The 21,761-nt window shown below is 50.3% G+C and overlaps 2 protein-coding genes across 3 annotated transcripts; both read left to right on the top strand.

The window, feature by feature from the left end:
- Positions 1-417: 417 nt before the first annotated feature.
- On the top strand, positions 418-10,650 carry Get3 (guided entry of tail-anchored proteins factor 3, ATPase). Of its 2 annotated transcripts, none has more exons than XM_075976742.1 (7): positions 418-597; positions 1,311-1,458; positions 7,350-7,498; positions 7,580-7,730; positions 8,331-8,438; positions 8,774-8,971; positions 9,393-10,650. In XM_075976742.1, the coding sequence occupies exons 1-7, from the start codon at positions 437-439 to the stop codon at positions 9,522-9,524; spliced, it is 1,047 nt and encodes a 348-aa protein (XP_075832857.1). In that variant the 5' UTR covers positions 418-436; the 3' UTR covers positions 9,525-10,650. The 2 variants fall into 2 exon arrangements, with proteins under 2 accessions (XP_075832857.1, XP_075832858.1); XM_075976743.1 differs by having other exon boundaries at positions 434-597; positions 7,285-7,498; positions 9,393-9,728.
- A 4,313-nt stretch (positions 10,651-14,963) lies between these two features.
- Best2 (bestrophin 2) lies at positions 14,964-20,492 on the top strand. Its single transcript, XM_075977900.1, has 9 exons — positions 14,964-15,341; positions 15,442-15,536; positions 16,432-16,665; positions 16,740-16,894; positions 17,201-17,278; positions 17,601-17,753; positions 17,838-17,918; positions 18,054-18,208; positions 19,709-20,492. The coding sequence occupies exons 1-9, from the start codon at positions 15,190-15,192 to the stop codon at positions 20,130-20,132; spliced, it is 1,527 nt and encodes a 508-aa protein (XP_075834015.1). The 5' UTR covers positions 14,964-15,189; the 3' UTR covers positions 20,133-20,492.
- Positions 20,493-21,761: the final 1,269 nt, after the last annotated feature.

The following is a 21,761-nucleotide window of genomic DNA, read 5'->3' as shown; positions in this document are numbered from 1 at the left end:
ATCGAGCCAAGAGACACCCTTGCTCTAACTTCATTCAAAGAGCATAGACAGGATGTTTGGCTGGTTGCTAAGGAGAGAGAGGGGGGGGTTGACGCCTACAGGGACTTGAGCGTGACTAGTGGAAGTAAGACAAGATACAGCCAATAAAAAGAGTGCCGCAAGACTTAAGATCCAATCAGTGAAGGGCAATGCTGTGGGTCATACCAATATGTTCACAAGACAGGGGAATTCTTAGAAAACTACAGACAAAAGTTCATCAAGGTGAGCCCTCGAGGCATAAAACGGTAAAAACATAGCGTCTGTTGTCAATGTAAATGTCAATGCAGGAGGAAAACAAGTCAGACTTCCAGCCTCCACAGGGATGTTGCAGACTTATTTCCCCTGTAGGTGTTTGGGACGTGGCGCGTCCCGCTTGATCACGTGAGCCGGCTCCAAGATGGCGGCGGGGGTGGCCGGGTGGGGGGTTGAGGCAGAGGAGTTCGAGGATGCTCCTGATGTGGAGCCGCTGGAGCCCACGCTTAGCAACATCATCGAGCAGCGCAGCCTTAAGTGGATCTTCGTCGGGGGCAAGGGTGGCGTGGGTAAGACCACCTGCAGGTAAGGAGGCTCTAGTGGGGCCAAGAAGACGGGTGGGATGTACCACCGGACGAAGGGGAGAACGGGGACCGGCTTTTTCATCCTGAGCGGGGCAGAACGAGCTCAGCGGGGCTCTCCGGGGATGTACTCAGCGGAAGGTACTGCAGCCTGCTGCAAGTCTGGTGTCCTAGTTGAATTATCCTTCCTTGGGTCTTGTGAATTAGCGCGTGGTGTGCGCAGAGGAGCATTTAAATACCGCAGTCGGCTGGACAGTACCCCCCAGGAGTTCAGAGTACTGCAAGCTGTTAGAGTATGACGAACCTTCCATTTGATGCCCAGCGCGGGAAGGAGTAGAAGGGTGTGAAAAAGCACATGATTACAGTGCCTCAGTCCATTGAGAGGTGAAGTACTTGTCCCTGAACAAATGGAGTGAGGGAGGAAAAGCAATCTGTGCTCGCTGGACATCTGGACTGTGCCACTGCAGGCCAAAAAGGCAGAAGCAGGTGCTTGAACAGGCCGAACCAGTAAACTGAACATTGCACACCAGTCCGATCCAAATAGAAAGGTCAGGTGGTGATCACTGCAAGTATTAAGGCATGATCCCACTGGGACCCATCCTTGCTCTTAAGGTCCCGCTGATCCAGGGCTCTGTGGCCCGACCTCGCATCTCCTGCAATACCCCACTACCAAAAGCTGGCTCCTCACTCCTGTCTTCCCACCTTTCTTTCGCGCAGTTGCAGCCTGGCGGTCCAACTGTCTAAAGGACGTGAGAGTGTCCTCATCATTTCCACAGACCCAGCCCACAATATCTCAGATGCTTTTGATCAGAAGTTCTCCAAGGTGCCTACTAAGGTCAAAGGCTATGACAACCTCTTTGCTATGGTAAGTAAAGCTGGGGTCGCTCTGGCTGAGCTTCCTTTTTTTTTTTTTAATTTTGTTTTAAAGACAGGTATTTTGCCCAGAGTGCATGGGTGATACCCAGGCAGGCCAGAAGAGAGTATCAGATCCTCCAGGACTGGAGTTACAGTTATGAGCCAATACCTGGGTGCTGGGAATCGAGCCCAGATCCTCAGGGAAAACAGCCAGTACTCTTAACCACTGAGCTCCAACCATAAAGTCTTCTGGGGACATATACCTACCAGCAGCCACCAGGCCATTCACAGTTGGCATACTCATCCCTTTGGTGTCACTCTTTGCCTTGCGAAACCCCAGAGGGACATGTGGGAACAGGAAGAAAGGTGACCAAATGAAACTAAGCAAGCAAAGGGAAGGGAAGGAAAAGGAGGAAGACCAACCGCGGTGCACAGTGTGCAGTGTTGCTGGCTGAGCAAGCAGTTTGACTTTGAGTCTAAGTTTAATAGGCGTTTTTTGTTTTTCTTTTTTTTATAAGAAAGCTATTCTTTATTCTTTTTTTAATTAATTTATTTATTTATTAAAACTTTCCACCTCCTCCCCTCCACCCATTTCCCTCCCACTCCCCCCACTCCCTCTCCCCCTCCCTCTCCAGTCCTAAGAGCAGTCAGGGTTCCCTGCCCTGTGGGAAGTTCAAGGTCCTCCCCGCTCCATCCAGGTCTAGGAAGATGAGCATCCAAACAGACTAGTTTCCCACAAGGCCAGTCCATGCAGTAGAATCAAAACTCAGTGCCATTGTCCTTGGCTTCTCAGTCAGCCCTCATTGTCAGCCACATTCAGAGAATCCGGTTTGATCACATGTTCCATCAGTTCCAGTCCAGGTAGCCTTGGTGAGCTCCCATTAGATCAGTCCCACCGTCTCAGTGGGTGGACGCACCTCTCGCGGTCCTGACTTTCTTGCTCATGTTCTCCGTCCTTCTGCTCCTCATTTGGACCTTGAAAGCTATTCTTTTAAAGATTAACTTTATTTTTTTAGTTATATGTGTGGGGGCCAGAGGTATCAGGTCTCCGTTGAGCTGAAGTTATAGGCCAGTATGAATTCCTACTCCTGTGTGGGTACTGGAAATTGAATGAGGGTCCTCGAAAAAAAAAAGACCCAAAATGGAGCCTAGGGCATCCAGCATGCTAGCCCAGTGCTCAGCTGCATTCCCCACTCTCAATTCTGAACCGGGCTGGGCCTGGTGACACGTCCTTTAATCCCAGCACTAGAGAGAGGCAAGTGGATCGCTGCAAATTTGAGGCCAGCAGGGCTACATAGTAAGAACCTATCTAAAAATATAATAGTGCCTGGCCATGGTGGTGCAATCCTTTAATCCCAGCACTCGGGAGACAGAGATAGGTGGATCTTTGAGTTTGAGGCCAGCCCAGTCTACAGAGTGAGTTCAAAGACAGCCAGGGATACCATAGAGAAACCCTGCCTAGGGGGAAAAAAGAAAAGAAAGAAAGAAAGAAATCCATGTCTGTCATATGGAAATTGGATTACAAGAAGGCTAGGGATTTACCCAGGTTGCATCCTCTCTCCCTCTGTCTCTCTGTCTCTCTCTGTCTCTCTCTGTCTCTCTCTCTCTCTCTCTCTCTCTCTCTCTCTTTCTCTCTCTCTCTCTCTCTCTCGTTTTGTGTGTGTCTGTGTTTGTATGCATGCACCCATACCCATGTGCCACTATGGAGGTCAGAGAACATTTTCAGATACTGATGTTTGCTCTTCCACTTTGTTTACTGCTATATACACTAGGCTAGGTGGCCTGAGAGTTGCCAGGGGTTCTCCATCTCTGTTTGTTTGTTTGTTGTAGTTTTTCGAGACAGGGCTTCTCTGTAGCTTTGGATCCTGTCCTGGAACTAGCCCTTGTAGACCAGGCTGGCCTCGAACTCACAAAGATCCACTTGCCTCTGCCTCCGGAGTGCTGGGATTAAAGGCGTGCGCCACCACTGCCCGGTGGGTTCTCCATCTCTTATCTCAACATAGCAGCCCTGGGATTATAGAATCATGTTACCATGTTCATCTTTCCATGGGTTCTGGAGATCCACATCAGACCTCACACTTGCACAAGTGCTTTGTCCACTGAGCCATCTTTTGTTTGTCTGTTTGTTTTACTTTTATGTGTATGTATGTGTTACTGTGTATGGCGTGTGCTATTTGCGTGCAGTGCTTGGAGAGGCCTGAAGAAGACTTCAGATCCCCTGGAACTAAGGATAGAAGTAGTTGTGAGATGCCTGGTGTGAGTGCTTCCCTGCAAGAGCAGCAGACGTTCTTAACCACTAAGACTTCTCTCCAATCCTCATTATTCTGGTTTTTTGAGATAAAGTCTCATGTGTGGCCTCAAACTTGATATGTGGCCAAGGATGACCTTAAACTTCTGATCCTGTGTCATGGTGTCATGGCACCTTCCAAAAATTGATTGGGTTTGCTTCATTTTCATTTATTTTTTTTAAAGCAATCTTTTCTCATTTTACATACCACTCCTCCCACCTTTCCCCACCCCACCTCCCATCCACTCCTCAGAGAATGGATTCCCATGGGGAGTCAAAGTCTTGCACATCACTTTGAGGCAGGACCCAGGTCCTCCTCCTTTGCTTCATTTTTGCATTGCTGTTTTGTCAGCATGTGTGTCTGTGCACCAACTGAATTGGTCCAGACGAGGGTGTTGGATCCCCTGGGACTGGATTTACAGATGGTGGTGGACCTTCATGTAGTTTTTGGGAATTGATCGTGGGTCCTCTGGAACAGCAGCCAGTACTCTTTTGTTTTGTTTTGTTTTGTTTTGTTTTGTTTTGTTTTGTTTTTTGAGACAGGGTTTCTCTGTGACTTTGGAGCCTGTCCTGGAACTAGCTCTTGTAAACCAGACAACCAGGCTGGCTACAAACTCACAGAGATCCACCTGCCTCTGCCTCCTGAGGGCTGGAATTAAAGGCATGCAACAGCACCGCCCTGCGCAGCCTGTACTCTTAACCTCTGAGCCATCTCTCCAGTTCTTAAGATTGCATGGTTTTGGTTTAATGAGGAAAATAGTAACTGTCTTGATGGGAACTGAGAAATGGGAACCTTACAGGAGAGAAACAGGGAGTCTTTGAGACAGAATTTCAACTATGCTGCCCAGACTAGCCTTGAACTCCTGGGCTCAGTCAGTTCTCCTGCTTCAGCCTCTAAAGCAGCTGATTCTGCAGGACCACAGTACCATGCCTGGCTTTGGAAGGATTTGTCTGCGAAAGATGATGGTAGAGCATATTAGATTGTTTCTGGAACTTTCCAGAGTAGAGAAAGATATAGCATGGCAAGGATAGTTCTTTTTTTTTTTTTTAAAGATTTGTTTATTATGTATACAGTGTTCTGTCTGCATATATGCTTGCTGCCAGAAGAGAGCACCAGATCTCATTACAGATGGTTGTGAGCCACCATATGGTTGCTGGGAATTGAACTCAGGACCTCTGGAAGAATAGTCAGTGCTCTTAACCTCTGAGCCATCTCTCCAGCCCTGGAGGGATAATTCTTAAAAGCTAAGCTCTGTCCGGCACACACAGCCAGGGCTTAGGCTCTACCAAGGGTGGAAATCAGAAGGCAGTGTGTGGAACTGGGATGCTCCTGGGGCAGAGCAGGTGTTAAAACAGTGGCATTTCAACTTTCCTTTTTTTTTTAAAAAAAATTTTTATTTATTTATTTATTATGTATAGAAAGTCTGCCTCCATGTATGCCTGCAGACCATAGGGCGCCAGATCTCATTACAGATGGTTGTGAGCCACCATGTGGTTGCTGGGAATTGAACTCAGGACCTCTGGAAAAACAGTCAGTGCTCTTAACCGCTGAGCCATCTCTCCAGCCCTCAACTTTCCTTTTTATTTTTCTTCCCAGGATAGAGATTGAACTCAGGGCCTGGTGCATACTAGGGTAGATTCACCACTAAACTCCCCAGCCCTTTTTACTTTTCCTTTGTTATTGTTACGTGTATGACTGATCGCTTCTTCTCTCTTCAGTGGATTCCAGGATAGAACTCAGGTCTTCAGGCTCGTGAAGAGAGTTTCTTTTTTTTTTTTTTTTTTTTTTTTTTGATTTATTTATTATGTGTACAGCCTTCCATGTGTGCCCGCATGCCAGAAGGGGGCGCCAGGTCTCATTACAGATGGCTGTGAGCCACCATGTGGTTGCTGGGAATTGAACTCAGGACCTCTGGAAGAGCAGTCAGTGCTCTTAACCTCTGAGCCATCTCTCCAGCCCCGAGAGTTTCTTTACTTGTTGAGCCGTCTCGGTTTTGTTTGTGGTTTTGATGTTGCTGGTTTCAGACTAGGTCTCACTAAGTTTACAGCCAGAATTAGCTCACTCAGTAGCATTGGCGGACCTTACAGCTTTTCTGCCTCATTCTGCTGAGTACTGGAGATTACAAGCCTATTCCACCAGGCCCAGCCAGGGTCTTCTTTCTCTTGCAAAGGCCAGGACTTCCACAGTGAATGAGACAGGAGACATTTGAGGAGGGAATAGGGGTAGTGGGCAGAATTATATGACTTTTCAAACATCTGTTGGAGATCTGTCATTGCAAATGGGGACAGGTATGACTGATGAGGTGTCTTTTTGTCCCCAAAGCAACAACACCAAAGAGGTAGGGGAAAGTAGAGTGGGGAGCTTGTCAACAGCAAAACAGGAGAGTTGGCAGAAGCATCTCATGTAGCCTAGGCTGGGTAAGTGAGCAGGCCAAGACTGGGACCATATCTCAGTAATAGAGCTCCTATCTAAAATCTACCAGGCATAGTTCCAGGACAGGAACCAAAAGCTACAGAGAAACCCTGTCTCGAAAATGAATGAATGAATGAATGAATGAATGAATGAATAAATAAATAAATAAATAAATCCTACCCGGCAGAGAGAGGCTGGGGCCATGGGGTCAAGTGCCCAGCTAGAAGCCACCTTTAAGAGGCTCGGGAATTGCTCAGTGGTAAAGTCCATGCTTAGAACCTCCCAGTGAGTGGCTGGAGGCATAATTTGATGGGAGCACAGCCTAGCCTGGATGAAGCCCTTGGTTTCTTCCATCAGCAGCCCTGCCCCCAAACCTTCCCCTGTGCGCGTGCACACACAATAGAATACTGACCAAGAGGAACAGCAGACAGGCAGGGAGAGGAAATAAGACCCAGGTGAGCCACAGACAATGACTGGTGGAGCGCACCACACCTGCAATCCCAGCAGTCAGGAGTTTGAGGAAGACCAGCCTCCGCTCCATAGTGATTTGTTTCTTTAAAAAAATAAAAGAATTAGCCAGGCTTTGGTGGTGCACACCTTTAATCTCAGCACTTAGGAGGCAGAGGCAGGTGGATTTCTGTGAGTTTGAGGCCAGCCCAGTCTACAGAGTTAGTTCCAGGAGTCAAGGCTATATACAAAGAAACTCTGTCTTGTAAAACCAAATAAATCTCCCAGCACTTGGGAGGCAGAGGCAGGCGGATCTCTGTGAGTTCGAGACCAGCCTGGTCTACAAGAGCTAGTTCCAGGACAGGCTCCAAAACCACAGAGAAACCCTGTCTCGAAAAAACAAAAAAAAAAAAAACAAATAAATAATTAATAGAAGAATTATATTCAATGATGACCCACATTAGAGGCATGATCTGAAAATAGTTGGAACTATTGGGAAGGCAAATTTTGGGTGGCAGACAGCTATGCAAATTTCTGCAATGGGCTTGGGTCTCAGCTTATCTTTGGGGCCTCCCCTAGTCCCAGTTTGCAATTTCTTACTTGATTGTGAAGGTTAAACCATTGATGGGACAGACCCGGGATCCTATGTGGTTGGAGCCCTACATGGGCTTCCTCTGGCCTACACCTAGGAGTTGAGGCCCCCTCTGGGAGTCCGTCATCGCAGCAGCCTGAGTCTGGTCCCCTCGGCCCCCAGGAGATAGACCCCAGCCTGGGCGTGGCAGAGCTCCCTGATGAGTTCTTCGAGGAAGACAACATGCTGAGTATGGGCAAGAAGATGATGCAGGAGGCCATGAGTGCCTTCCCTGGCATTGATGAGGCCATGAGCTATGCCGAGGTCATGAGGTAAGCCTGGGAGGGGTTAGTGTATTGTCTGCCTCCTCTGGGAGGGCCTCCGGTGTGAACCTGAGCCTCATCTCCCCTCAGGCTGGTGAAAGGCATGAATTTCTCAGTGGTAGTGTTCGACACAGCACCCACCGGCCACACACTCAGACTCCTGAACTTTCCCACCATCGTGGAGCGGGGCCTGGGCCGCCTCATGCAGATCAAGAACCAGATCAGCCCCTTTATCTCACAGGTCGGTGCCACACACTCCTTCTGTCAGTGTCTTCCAGGGGCCACGATCCATGTGGCAGAGCAAGAAGCGTGGTCCCCCGTCTCTCCCTGTTTAGTGCACTGCCTCCCTCCACACACGGCCACAGTGTGACCTCAAGTGAATCTTCTCACTTGTCTGGGTCTTCCTTTCCTTCTCCGTCAACTGTAATGCTCACTTTGACAGCACATCCACTAAAAAAACAAAAACGGAGGGTCCAAGAATGGTTCTGTGGATCACCACTCCCTCGTCTATCTCCGGAGCATGCATGTACCTTCCTCCAGCCTCAGATAGTAATGTCGGCTGGGTATCTACTTAGTGCCTAGCACCAATCTGTGCTAAAAAACCTGGCAGGTCACGTAGCTAGCACAGCAGCTCTTGGAGGTAAGGTGTGGAGATGGAAAAACCGAGAAGACAGGAGGTAGGATATCTTGGCCATATTTGCTCATAAAGTAGAAGAACTAAAAATTAGACCTACCCCATGAGTCGGCCCCAGGGCACACACCTTTATTGGAGATGCTGCAGTATTCAGCAAGCCCCTGATGGGCCCAGGAAGGTGGCAAACCTGTCCCCTCATTCCCACAGATGTGCAACATGCTGGGCCTTGGGGACATGAATGCTGACCAGCTGGCCTCCAAGCTAGAAGAGACACTGCCTGTCATCCGATCCGTTAGCGAACAGTTCAAGGACCCTGTGAGTTGTGATCCAGCAGGTGGTGAGAGGTTCCTGAGGATGGGGATAGCTAGGCCCTTCCCTTGCTCTTGTCCTATGCCCACAGAACAGACGACCTTCATCCACGTGTTCCTTGCTCTTGTCCTGTGCCCACAGAACAGACGATCTTCATCTACATGTCCCTTGCTCTTGTCCTGTGCCCACAGAACAGACAATCTTCATCCACGTGTCCCTTGCTCTTGTCCTGTGCCCACAGAACAGACAATCTTCATCTACGTGTCCCTTGCTCTTGTCCTGTGCCCACAGAACAGACGATCTTCATCCACGTGTCCCTTGCTCTTGTCCTGTGCCCACAGGAGCAGACAACTTTCATCTGTGTGTGCATCGCTGAGTTCTTGTCCTTGTATGAGACGGAGCGGCTGATCCAGGAGCTAGCTAAGTGCAAGATCGACACCCACAACATCATCGTCAACCAACTTGTCTTCCCCGACCCTGAAAAACCCTGCAAGATGTGTGAGGCTCGCCACAAGATCCAGGCCAAATACCTGGACCAGGTGTGCCCACCTGCCCGGCTCCAGCCCAGCCAAGAATCCTGTATATTTTACTCCTTATTATCTCTGAGGACTGGGCCTGCAGCTCAGTAGTGGGGCGGGGGGAGTGAGAAGCACATGCGTGTGCACACTTTGGTCTTACTGAGGATAATACTTGAGGCTTTTAACGTGCTTAGCGGTACTCTTCTGCAGAGCCTTGCCCCCAGTCCTGTCTGACCTCTATGCCTCCTGATGACCTTCTACTCCCGGGCCTTCTGTATCCAGAGGACTAAAGCTGCACCAGGAAGCATGACATCTAGTCCAGTCCTGGACTTGCTAGCCCCACCGCACTTAGCCATATCAAGAGGCCTCTGCCTAACCTGTCACCCCTTGTAGACCTCTTCTGCCCTTAATCTCTGCTTTCTTCTCTCTAACCTGGTTACAGATGGAAGACCTGTATGAAGACTTTCACATTGTGAAGCTGCCACTGTTACCCCACGAGGTTCGGGGAGCCGACAAAGTCAACACTTTCTCTGCCCTGCTCCTGGAGCCCTACAAGCCCCCCAGCACCCAGTAGCACCACACCACTCATCCCAGCTGCTGCTGTTTTACACCCTCCTCTTTCCCCATGGGGCAGAGTTTGCACAAAGTCCCCCACAGTACGGGGGAGCCACTTAGGAGGTGGGAAGTTGGGAGGGGGTCTGTTCCCCCTGGTGGGGCCTGGGGAGGCTGCAATGCCCCCCACCTCTCCCTGCCTCACGCTCCTCAATAAAATAATCATAAATAACTCCTTGTTAATGGAGGCATGGATAGGTAAGCGCCTGTGTACACCACAGATCATACACTGTACAAAAGTTGTCTCCCTCACACACACAGGGATCCGTCTGCAGCAAACCTATGGTGATGCAGGTTTATGGTAGCGGTGGAAAGAGGCTGTCTTGGGTAAAGAGAAGCCTGGTCTTAAAGATATCCTTTCTAGGGCTGCAAAGCCTATAGTCAAGGATCTGTACCCTTCCCTAAAAACTCAGAGTGTCCCAGGTGTGTTTGTACATAACTTTAACCCCAGAAGGCAGAGGCAGGCAGGATCGCTGAGTTCAAGGCCAGCCTGGTCTTCAAAATGAATTCCAGGTCAGCCCGGGCTATTACACAGGTAAAACCCTATCTCAACAAAAAAAAGAAAAAAAAAAGCAGAGGCTCAGAGTGTGGGAATCTTTAGGCCCCTTGGCCAGCCCCAGGCTGGTAGGGAGCAGATTAAGCAGGCAGTGAGCCCAACACCGCCTGCTGTTTAGTTTGGGAATTAGTGGGTGCCCTGGGCAGAGGCTAGGCCTGCCAGACTGGGGATTAAAGATCTGCAAACACGCCCCAAGTTCCTGCCTTCCTGGGATGCTTTCAGCCGCTCCTGGGGTGGGACTAATGAGGACTGGCAGGAGCCAGAAGATGTTAGGGGTTCCCTTAGGCTGAACATGCTTTCAGAGAAGGTTTCCTGAGGTTCCCCAGTACAGGCCTCCAGCTGTTTGGGCTTTAGTCTTACAGCCCTTAAATTGGTGACCTGAGTTGTGGCACAAATTCTCAGACAACACACCTTTGAGGAAGTTACTTAGCAGACCAGCATCCCCTGCCCTTCCCTGTACCCTCTGAACAACCAATATATTGGACACCTTAAGAAACTGGGAATAAAACATGATTTTGGGTGTTTTCAAGTTCCACAAGTGCTTGGTTTGAGGGGACAAGAAGGGGTGCTGGAAGACATTCATGACTCAGAAGTGTTCCTGGTCCACCCAGGGTCTAGGCGTGCTGGGGAATGCATGTAAGGGGAACCCATTTATGCGTCTAGACTTGTCCTCCTACTGGACTCTGGGTGTGTGCAAGCTGGTATGGGCATGTCGTAGTGGCAGATGTAAACAAACAGGCAGCCATAGGACAGAAGGACCACAGACTCCAAGCCCATATCGCCTGGGTTCAGATCCTGGAGATGTGGTCTGCCCTCGAGGCTAGTGGGATAACAGGAACCATCTCCCCTGCTGGCACAGGTTTTTCTCCAGTACCCGCTCAGCCCTCATTAAGTGTCACTTGCTGTTGCAGTGAGAGGGCATGTGAACCAGGCAACCTGCCCTCCAGAGCCACTGGGGGGCAGGAACTGTGTGGGAACGTGTGTGCTGGGGGAGAAGAGACGCGCGAGGCAGGGAGCTCAAGGACACATGCTAGGGAGTCAGGGCAGTCTGTCAAAGAACAGCCTGTCCGATCTCCAGGTCCTACAGCTGGCCGCGTCACCTCAGTCCGCTGTCGTTGCTGGAGTTTATAGGCTGTGAGGCAGCTGGACAGCGGAGATATAGGTCTAAAGGTGGCCAGCCCAAGCTGGTTCCTAATTTACCCAGGTGGGGCAGACATCTGCCAGCCTGGGAACACTGTGTCCTGGCCAGATGGGCCTCCCAGTGATGCTGCACTGGGCCTTCCCACTTCTGCTGCTAAGGAACTCATGGGGGAACCTCAGAGTGCCCCTCCCAGGTCGGACCCCTGAGCCTCTGCCCCTCTCATACCCATGTATCTGTGGACATGCTTGAAGTTGGGGGTGGCAGTGGGCGTGTTCTTTGTGCCAGTCTGGGAGTGGCCCTCCTGTTGGTGTGTCTCTGAAGAGAGAACATCTGTCTCGAATCAGTGCCAAATGTAGGGACAAGGATTTATGTCCCTACTTGTGTGTTCAGGGCATTGTTGAGTATGAAACCTAAGTATGTGTCTGGGTATTTCTGTACACAGCACATAAAGGAGGAAGCATTGAGACGAGGCTTTTTTAATTTTAGACAGGGCCTGACTATATTACTTAGATTGTCTTTGATGCATAGCATCCAAAATGCTAGGATTATGGGTATATGCCACCAAGACTGCCTAAACATATTATGTTCAAATGCATTAATGTCACCAGGGTTTTAGTTGGTGAAAATATTAAGGAGAGATCCCTGTTGTAATCCCCCTGCCGTGCTAGGGTTGGAACCCAGGGCTTCACAAATGCGTGGCAAGTCTTCCACCATTAAGCTACCCACACACAGTCCTTGCAAACTGGCAAACATCACCAAGGCCCTGCTCTGACCCTAGGGTTGTATCCAACTGTGTTGAGGAAGGTCCCCCACACTTCTTATGTGACTTTGGATGTGTCTTTTACAGAGGAAAAGGAGACTTCAAACTGAATATGAAGTCTGTGGCCGTGGATGGGAAGGCGTGGGTGACTGTTCTCTCCTGAGTCCTTGTCATATGGTGAGAGCTTACAGGAAGGCCCACTTTTTCTGCCCTCCTGTAAGGCTGTTTGGAGCACCTAGTGTGGGCCCATGAGCTGAGAACTGGCTGCTCCCAGGTTTCACTTGCCTTCCACCCACTTGCTCCAGTGGAGGGAAGAGTGTGGGGCTACATGTTCGTTGTGTGCCGTCGGACTGGTATGTGTGTGTGTGTGTAGGTCGGAGGGCAGTTCTGTGGAACTGGTTTTCTTTATATGAGGGATTAAACTCATGTCATGCTTTTTGTTTTGTTTAGCTTGATTTGGTTTGTTTGTTTGTTTTTCGGAGGCAGGGTTTTATTGTATTGCCCAGCTGACCTAGAACTCACTCTGTAGACCAGACCGGCCTCAAACTCACAGAGATCCGCCTGCCTCTGCCTCCTGAGTGCTGAGATTAAAGGCATACAACACCATCACCTGGCCAAGTGATGAGGTTTGTATAGCAGGTGCCTTTACCACTGAGCCTTCTCTATGCACACACACACATATGCGTATGCACTTTTTTGATAATACACACACATGATTTTTAGAGACAGGGTCTCTCTGTTTAGCCCCAGCTGTCCTGGAACTCACTCTCTAGACCACGCTGGCCCCGAACTCACAAAGATCGCCCACCCCTGCCTACCGAGTGCTGGGATTAAAGGCGTGCACCACCATTGCCCAGCATTATTTTTTAAGACAGAATCTACCATGTAGCAAACTGAGGCTTACCCCAAATTCACTATGTAGCCCAGGTTGGTGTCTATCTCCTCTATATGATCTTGCCTCTACCTCCCAAAGAAAGCTAAGATCATAGATATGCACCTTTACACTTTGAGGGGAGGGGTCTGGAACTCTCTGTGTAAACCTGTATAACAGGCTGGTCTCAAACTCACATATTCTGCCTGCTTCTGCCTCTCTGGTTGCTGGGATTTAAAAAAGGTGAATTCTTCTTCTTCTTTTATTGCCCCTGAAGACAGGATTTCTCTGTGTAGACCAGGCTGTCCTGGAATTCACTCTGTAACCAAACTCTAGACCAGGCTGGCCTTGAACTCAAAGATCTGCCTGTCTCTGCCTCTCAAGTACTGGGATTAAGGCATGTGCCAACACCAGCAGGCTGTTTATGTTTTATTGTAAGGATGTTTTACCTGCATGTATGTACATACACTCCATGAGCAAATGCCCAAGGAGGCAAGAATGAGGTTTGTATAGCAGGTGCCTTTACCACTGAGCCATCTCTGTGCGCACACACACACACACACGCGCGATTTTTTATAATACACACACAGGAATCAAGAGAGCATAAGAATCCCTGGAATTGGTGTTACAGACAGCTGTAAACAGCAATGTGGGTGCTAGGTACCACATTCTACAAGAGCAGTATAAGTTCTTAACCCCTGAGCTGTATCTCCAGCCCTATCTTTTCAATTATGTGTATATGCTTTTATGCCTGTGTGGGGATATGTGCATCTGAGTACAAGGTGCCCTTGGATCCCCTGGGGCTGGAGTCACAGGTGCTTGCGAACTACCAGAGCTGGGAACAAACTCAACAATAGCAGTATATGGTAAGCACTGAGCCGTCTCTTCAGCCCCTCTTTTGGCCTTTTAAGACTCAGTCTCACTCTCTAGCCCAGGCTAGCCTAGGACTCATGACAGTCCTCCTGTCTTAGCTGCCAGCATACCTGGCTGACCTTGAAAGTCTCTGTGTGACCCTGTGAAGGGCCACGCGGGTTAAGTAAAGCTGTGTTAGGGGAAGCTGACTGTGTGCCTGGGTCTATGGTGTGGCATGCATCTCTATGACAGCTGGTAATCACAGGTAACCGAAGGTGACCCAGTCTTGTTAGCCATTCTGTGTGTGTGTGTGTGTGTGTGTGTGTGTGTGTGTGTGTGTGTGTGAGCTTCTTCTTCCCTCTATTCCAGCTGTAGCTTCCTTCTCCCTACCAGGGAAGGAGACAAAAAGGAGCAAGAAAGTACAGGCAGATCACACACACACACACACACACACACACACACACACCACCACCACCACCACCACCACCCTACCCACCCCCGTCCCCCCTCCCTGCCCAGGAGACAAACTGGCAGACCTTCTCCAAACAAAGCTCTGAGACTGCAGCTGAGCTAGAGAGGATGGACCTGGGAGGGGCTGCCCATTCCCCAGGTCCCTTCCTGCACAGAGTCTGGCTTCAGCCCCACCCAACACTGAAGCCACCCTCCCATTCAGTCTCCTTCCCTGTCTGTCCCTGTACTGCCACCCTCAACACAGGTGAGAAGAACTAGGCCTGGGAGAATAAAGGGCTTTGGGAAGTGGCAGGTTTTGGACAGGACTCCTGGGGGACATTGGGGAAGGCTAGGAGGGACAGCAAGAAAGGAGGAGTGGTAGAGGAGGGTCTGGGTAGAACCAGAGGAGTCCTATCGGGAGATAGGGAGGCTGTGGAACAGATTGAAGACCTGGGGCCTTAAAGGTTCCATTCAGAGCAGTTCTGAATATGAGGGGGATAGTAACCCCAGTCTGCAAAGGCAGACTGTAGGCTCAAGGGAGTCAAGAGAGAGGGAACCAAAGCTGGGAGAGTGAGCAATGAGTTGTGGGGGAAGGCTGTTGAAGCTCTGAGAATTTAGAAACTGAGGACTCGGGAAGTCAAGAAGGTTGAGCGCTGTACAGGTGAAAGGGATGGGGGGGGGGCGTGGGAGGCATTTCAAAAATTAACTAGATTCATCCAAGGGTTTAGGAGGTGGAAGATCTAACTAAAAATCCAAGAGGCGTGGACCAGTAGTCTAGGGGAGGAGAGAGCAAGACTGACAGAAGGGAATTCGGGAGAGAGTCAGGAACCGGAGGGGGTGGGAACTGTCCTAGTGCAATGAGGACAGTGGGCTATGTCCGCCGGCACCTGCAACTGAAATTCCCAGGATCATCCATTCCCAGCCTTTTTCCCTTGGCTCACAGGCCGGGGGGCCAGGCTAACCCCTTCTCCACTGGCCACACTGGCCCGGCGCAGCGATGACCGTCACCTACACAGCCCGAGTGGCAAATGCCCGCTTCGGTGGCTTCTCGCAGCTGCTGCTGCTGTGGCGCGGAAGCATCTACAAGCTCCTGTGGCGAGAGCTGCTGTGTTTCCTGGGGCTCTACATGGCGCTGAGCGCCGCCTATCGGTGAGAAGACCTGGGGTGGTGTCAGGGGAGCTGGGTCCCGTGGTGGAGGGGATTGGGAGTGGAGCAGAGACCTGTAGCCACTGCATTCCCTGTCCCGCAGCTTCTTACTGGCAGAAGAACAGAAGCGCTACTTCGAGAAGCTTGTCATGTACTGCGACCAGTACGCCAGCCTCATCCCCGTCTCCTTCGTGCTTGGTGAGGTTGCGCCCCCTGAGTGTCCTATTTGCAAGGGAAATCTGTTTTCCATCCATGCTTCTTGGAGACTCCCATTCCTACCCTTCTAAGGCGCCTCACCCAAATCGAACCCCCAGGGCTTCCCACTTCCCACTTCTGAATCCACACCTTGAAGATGCCCACATGGCTCCACATCCTGAGACCCTGGATATCACCTAGTTAAGGGTATACTCCGAGATAACCTCATCCACAGACTTATCGCTAGTTGCTAGTTATGTTTGCACCAGATTACTATTCTCTAGGGACCAAATATGACTCCATTCAAATTCAGCCTGGCCCCACAGAAACCTCACATGACAAGGATGGGATGACCACTCACATAAGGCCAAAACTCTTTCTTTTTATGTGTGTGTTGTTTGAGACAGGGTCATTCACTGTGTAACTTTGACTGGCCTGAAACTCATGTAACTCAGGCTCAGGGCTAAACTCCTTCCTAACCAGGGTTCAGGGATTATAAGTGGCTGCTGTGGTAAATATATCTAGATGTCCCTGGTGTACATTCCACCTCCACACACCAGTGCCCTCATCTTATTTTCAATCCAGATACCCCAAGCCCAGTGATTCCCTGGGGTCAGAGGAACATGAACATGTTCCTTCATGCCCCTAACATGGGCCCTAGGTTTCCATTACCATATTGGGATACAATCCCCCATCTCAGAATACCCTAGCCTGCTCCAACCTTTTGGACGTCAGGGCCAGATACCTTCTTAGGCCGAATGACCCGTGTGGCCAGGGTGACCAGCCTTTTCCAGATGTCAGTGATAAAAGCTCTAGGTCATCCCAGTTCCATGGCTTGGGCTCCCAGATTCTTGGCCCTTGAATCCCTGCTAAGCTTCTGTCTCTGGCTTGCCCTCAGGCTTCTACGTGACGCTGGTGGTGCATCGCTGGTGGAACCAGTACTTGTGCATGCCTCTGCCGGACGCACTCATGTGCGTGGTGGTCGGTACGGTGCACGGGCGCGACGATCGAGGCCGCCTCTACAGGCGCACGCTCATGCGCTACGCAGGGCTCTCCGCGGTGCTGATCCTTCGGTCCGTCAGCACAGCCGTCTTCAAGCGGTTCCCCACCATAGACCACGTGGTGGAGGCTGGTGAGTCTCTGGCCAGAGGATGGCAGGGCCAGACAGGAGAGCGGTGCGAGTAACCCCAGATCACACCCCTCCAGGATTTATGACCCGTGAGGAGCGCAAGAAGTTCGAGAACTTAAACTCATCCTACAACAAGTACTGGGTGCCCTGCGTGTGGTTCTCTAACCTGGCGGCGCAGGCGCGGCGAGAGGGGCGCATCCGCGACAACAGTGCCCTTAAGCTGCTGCTGGAGGTGGGCCTGCCAGGAAGTCATTCTTCTAGAATAACAGGCAAACTGTGCACTTTGGGGTGGGTCGAGGGCGGCTTGACCCCACACCTGCCACGCGTCCATACTCCACACACCCTTACCAATACACTTATTTCCATGGGGGCAGCCCTATAGTCCATGGTACCTCCACCCAGTTGTACATCACCACCAAATACCATGTAGCTCCTGGAAACATTCGCCTAATATGTGACCCTCTCCATCCGCGTACGCATACTTAGTGTCCACATGAGTTCCGTATTCAACCCCTTCATGATTCGCATCTGCCCATAGGAGCTGAATGCTTTTCGGAGCAAATGTGGGATGCTGTTTCACTACGACTGGATTAGCATACCCCTCGTCTACACCCAGGTAACTTCTGCGTGCGTCCGTTTATACTTAGCATAGGAGACGCTATTCCTCTTAAGGGAAAATGGAGGTCACTCATAATGGCACACATCTCTTCCCAGCATTCGGGAAACTGAGGCAAGAGGACCCAGAGAACCAAGGGTTTGAAACCAGGCTAGGTTACATAGCGAGATCATTTCTCAATTAAAAAGAGTGTAGGGACTGAAAGCCAGCCAAAACTCAGCCATCCTGTTGTTCATTGTTGGTCCTGATGTTTCCGAGACTCCCTGAGTCACATGGGTGGGGGGGTCAGACGTGATCTCGTTTTCATTTGCCCCGCCCCCAGGTAGTGACCATCGCAGTGTACAGCTACTTCCTTGCTTGCCTCATCGGCCGTCAATTCCTAGACCCTGCACAGGGCTACAAGGACCACACCTTGGACCTGTGCATTCCCATCTTCACCTTACTGCAGTTCTTCTTCTACGCTGGCTGGCTTAAGGTGGGTGGGGCCGGGGGCCCGGAACGGAAGTGTGGGGTGTGAAAAGATTCTCCAAGTTCCACCTGCCTCTTTCTCTGGACTCAGGTAGCAGAGCAGCTCATCAACCCTTTTGGAGAGGACGACGACGACTTTGAGACCAACTTTCTTATTGACCGCAACTTCCAGGTCAGAGTCTCCTCTTGGTGGCTGGTTTCCTAAGTGGTCCCAGACTCGCCTAGGCCTCACCCTAAACACTCTTCTCTCTTTGATCACGCACCATGAGGGCTCCACCTACCCCTCCCTGCGTGTCCACATCCTCAGGTGTCGATGCTAGCCGTGGACGAGATGTATGACGACTTGGCTATGCTGGAAAAAGATTTATACTGGGATGCGGCCGAGGCTCGCGCGCCCTACACCGCTGCCACCGCTTTCCTGAGGCAGCAGCCCTCCTTCCAGGGCTCCACCTTTGATATAGCGTGAGTTAGAGCGGTGGGCGTGGCTTAGGGCTCTGCTGGCCTCGGAGGGTCTGTGGTATGATGGGTTAATCCGGGTACTCTAGTAACCAAACTAGGTTCTTTGACCCAGAAAGGTGGCGTAAACGAGGAATCCTAGCACTCGGGAGGTGGAGCCAAGGAAATCAGGAGTTTGGCTATATAGAAAGATCAAGTTGGGGCTGTGACTGGGGTGCGAACTAGTATTCAGTTGGAGACTGGGGACAGATCTAAAGACTTTGAGAGACAAGGTAGAGCCAAGTATGGCTAGGTCTTTCCGAGGGACACAAAGGAGTGGGAGGAGATAGGTAAATCTCAGGTGCTTCGGACCCCCCCTTTGAGGATCAAGAAGGGAAAGACCAGGAAGAGGGTAGGGTCTAGTCTACCAAGCAAGAAGTTCTTCCATCTCAAACACCGCTAAACAGACAGAGATAAGTAGCTAGGTAGATAGATAGATAGATAGATAGATAGATAGATAGATAGATAGATAGATAGATGGATGGATGGATGGATGGATGGATGGATGGATGGATGGATAGATAGATAGATAGATTAGATAGCTCCGGATTTGACAGCACGTATCTGTAGCCAGTCCCAGGACAGGGGAGACAGAGGTAGAGGCTCCTTTACCAAGTTTGAGGCCAATCTGGACTGCATAGTGAATTTCAGGCCAGTGAGAGCTACACAGTGAGACTGTCAAAACAGCAAACACACACGCACAGAGAGAGAGAGAGAGAGAGAGAGAGAGAGAGAGAGAGAGAGAGAGAGAGAGAAGAGAGAAGACATTTCTCCTCCTTTGGAAACTCTTCTGAGAATTCCTCTCTTTTTCTTAATCTACCTTCCCTCTACTTAAAAAATAAAACAACAACAACAACAACTAAACAAATACCAGAAAACTAGACGAGCAGTGGTGGCTCAGGCCTTTAATCCCAGCACTCAGGAGGCAGAGGCAGGCGGATCTACAGAATTTGAGGCCAGCCTGGTCTACGGAGTTAGTACTAAGACAGCCAAGGCTACACAAACAAACCCTGTCCCAAAAAACAAAACAGGGCTGGAGAGATGGCTCAGAGGTTAAGAGCACTGGCTGCTCTTCCAAAGGTCCTGAGTTCAATTCCCAGCAACCACATGGTGGCTCACAACCATCTGTAATGAGATCTGATGCCTTCTTCTGGTCTGCAGGTGTACATGCAGACAGAACATTGTACACATAATAAATAATAAAGAAAACATTAGCCCAGCATTCGGGAGGCAGAGGCAAGCGGATCTCTGTGAGTTCGAGGCCAGCCTGATCTACAAGAGCTAGTACCAGGACAGGAACCAAAAAAGCTACGGAGAAACCGTCTCGAAAAATCCACAAAAAAAAAAAAGAAAGAAAACATTAAAAAGAAAAAGAAAAAACAAAAACACCAAAAATCTAAAAGGAAGTAATAAATAAACCAACGCAAAGGAGCGAGGCTTCAGTGCTGACCCCTGTTCATCCTGCAGGCTGGCTAAGGAGGACATGCAGTTCCAGCGGCTGGACGGCGTGGACGGCCCGCTGGGAGAGGCCCACGGGGACTTTCTGCAGCGCCTCCTGCCGCTGGGTGCCGGCTCTATGGGTCCCCTGGGGCGGCGCCTGTCGCTGTTGAGGCGTAAGAACAGCTGCGTGTCAGAGGCGTCCACGGCGGCCAGCTGCGGGTGTGCAGGCGCAGCGGATAGCACAGGGGTTGAGTGTGGTTGTGGAGAGCCATTGCTTGACCCCAGCCTGCGGGAGCCCGAGCTCGAGCCCCCCGCATGTCCTGAACCACCTGCCCCCATCCCGGGGCCGACGGCTGAACCTTTCACCACCGTACCCATTCCAGGGCCCCGGGCTCCAGCGCCGCCTTGGCTGCCTAGCCCTATTGGAGAGGAGGAAGAGACTCCGGCCTGAGACCCTAGAACCTGGACCCTATGGACACCCAATCCTGTACAGGGCATACTGACGACCACCAAGGTCTGCAGAAAGGCGACCTGCCCATTTTGACCAGCTATGTCTCCCAGTGGGGCTGGTGGTGTTAGGGGTCCATATTCTCACAGCTGCTGTTGCTTTTTTTTTAAAAAAATCTACTCCCAGCTTCTTTTAAGTGGCTTCGCTTCCCAAACACCAGCACCTGACCAGCAACCTGGGTTGTTCCCTTCCAGTGGAACTCTGAATGCCTACCTCATGAATTTATGAGGATTAAAACAAAAACGAAGTGGTGTATTTAAAGCAGTTGGTTTATAGTTTGTGTTCAATAAATAGTTAACACTGAAGTGGTGTCTCTGGCCAAATCATTTGATCATTTATAAATTTATAAGATTTGGAAATTCCTCTGGGCTTTTTTTTTTTTTTTTTTTTGTGGTTTTTCGAGACAGGATTTCTCCGTGGTTTTGGAGTCTGTCCTGGAACTAGCTCTTGTAGACCAGGCTGGTCTCGAACTCACAGAGATCCGCCTGCCTCTGCCTCCCGAGTGCTGGGATTAAAGGCGTGCGCCACCACCGCCCGGCTCCTCTGGGCTTTTTTTTTTAAAGGACAAATCTTTTATTTATTTATTTATTTATTTATTTATTTATTTATTATGTATACAATATTTTGTCTGTGTGCGTCTGCAGAAGAGGGCAGCAGACCTCATTACAGATGGTTGTGAGCCATCATGTGGTTATGTGGTTGCTGGGAATTGAACTCATGACCTTTGGAAGAGCAGGCAATGCTCTTAACCACTGAGCCATCTCTCCAGCCCCCTGGGCTTTTTTTTTTTTTTTTTGATACAGGGTATCACTGTGCACTGACCTGTACCCCTGATAAAGACTAGGTTCTCTTGGAGCTCACACTCACCTTCCTTGCCTACCTAGTGCTGGGCTTAAAGGCAACTCACACCACATCTCGCCTTCCAGACTTTCTTGACGTAGGTTTTATTCACTAGTGAGAGAGAAATGCTACCAGGTGATCAGAGCTCTCAGCAGGAAAGACAAGTCATAGGAACAGAGCTATACCCCAGGCCCACTCATCACAAAGTTAGCCACTGTCAACCATTTTCCCCTTGCTCCAAGTACCAGCAACTTCAAATTCTCTCCGCACTGCAGCCCTCTGCGTACTGTGCTGGGGGATGCAACCCAGATCCTTTTGCATACTAGCTAAGACAGGCAAGGGCTCTGCCACTGTGCTACCCTGCCCCCAGCCCAGGCATGACAGGTTTGCCTGCTTTGTTAATTTTTTTCTTGGTTAGGCAATTATTATTTTATGTGTATGACCATTTGCCGACATGTAAGTCTGTGTACCACTTGCTTGCCTGGTTCCTCTGAGTCCACACATCCACACATCAGCGCCCCTCTTCACCCTGGCCAGAGCCCACAACACATCTCCTAGGTAGTCACCTCTGGGCTTGTCCCTTCAGCTTTGCCACCTCCTGCATGAGCCACCAGAGGGCACCTACAAACACCGTTTGTCACAGGCTTCCTCTGAGTCTTCTAGGGAAGGGCCTCCCTTTCCTCGTCGGCACTCACTTCTTCCTCACTCGGTTCCAGCCACACCAGTCTCTGC

This window comes from Microtus pennsylvanicus, chromosome 6 (genome assembly GCF_037038515.1).
Source record: "Microtus pennsylvanicus isolate mMicPen1 chromosome 6, mMicPen1.hap1, whole genome shotgun sequence".
NCBI classification, from domain to species: domain Eukaryota; kingdom Metazoa; phylum Chordata; class Mammalia; order Rodentia; family Cricetidae; genus Microtus; species Microtus pennsylvanicus.
Note: the sequence above shows the minus strand (reverse complement) of the source record. Positions and strands in the feature narration are given on the sequence as shown.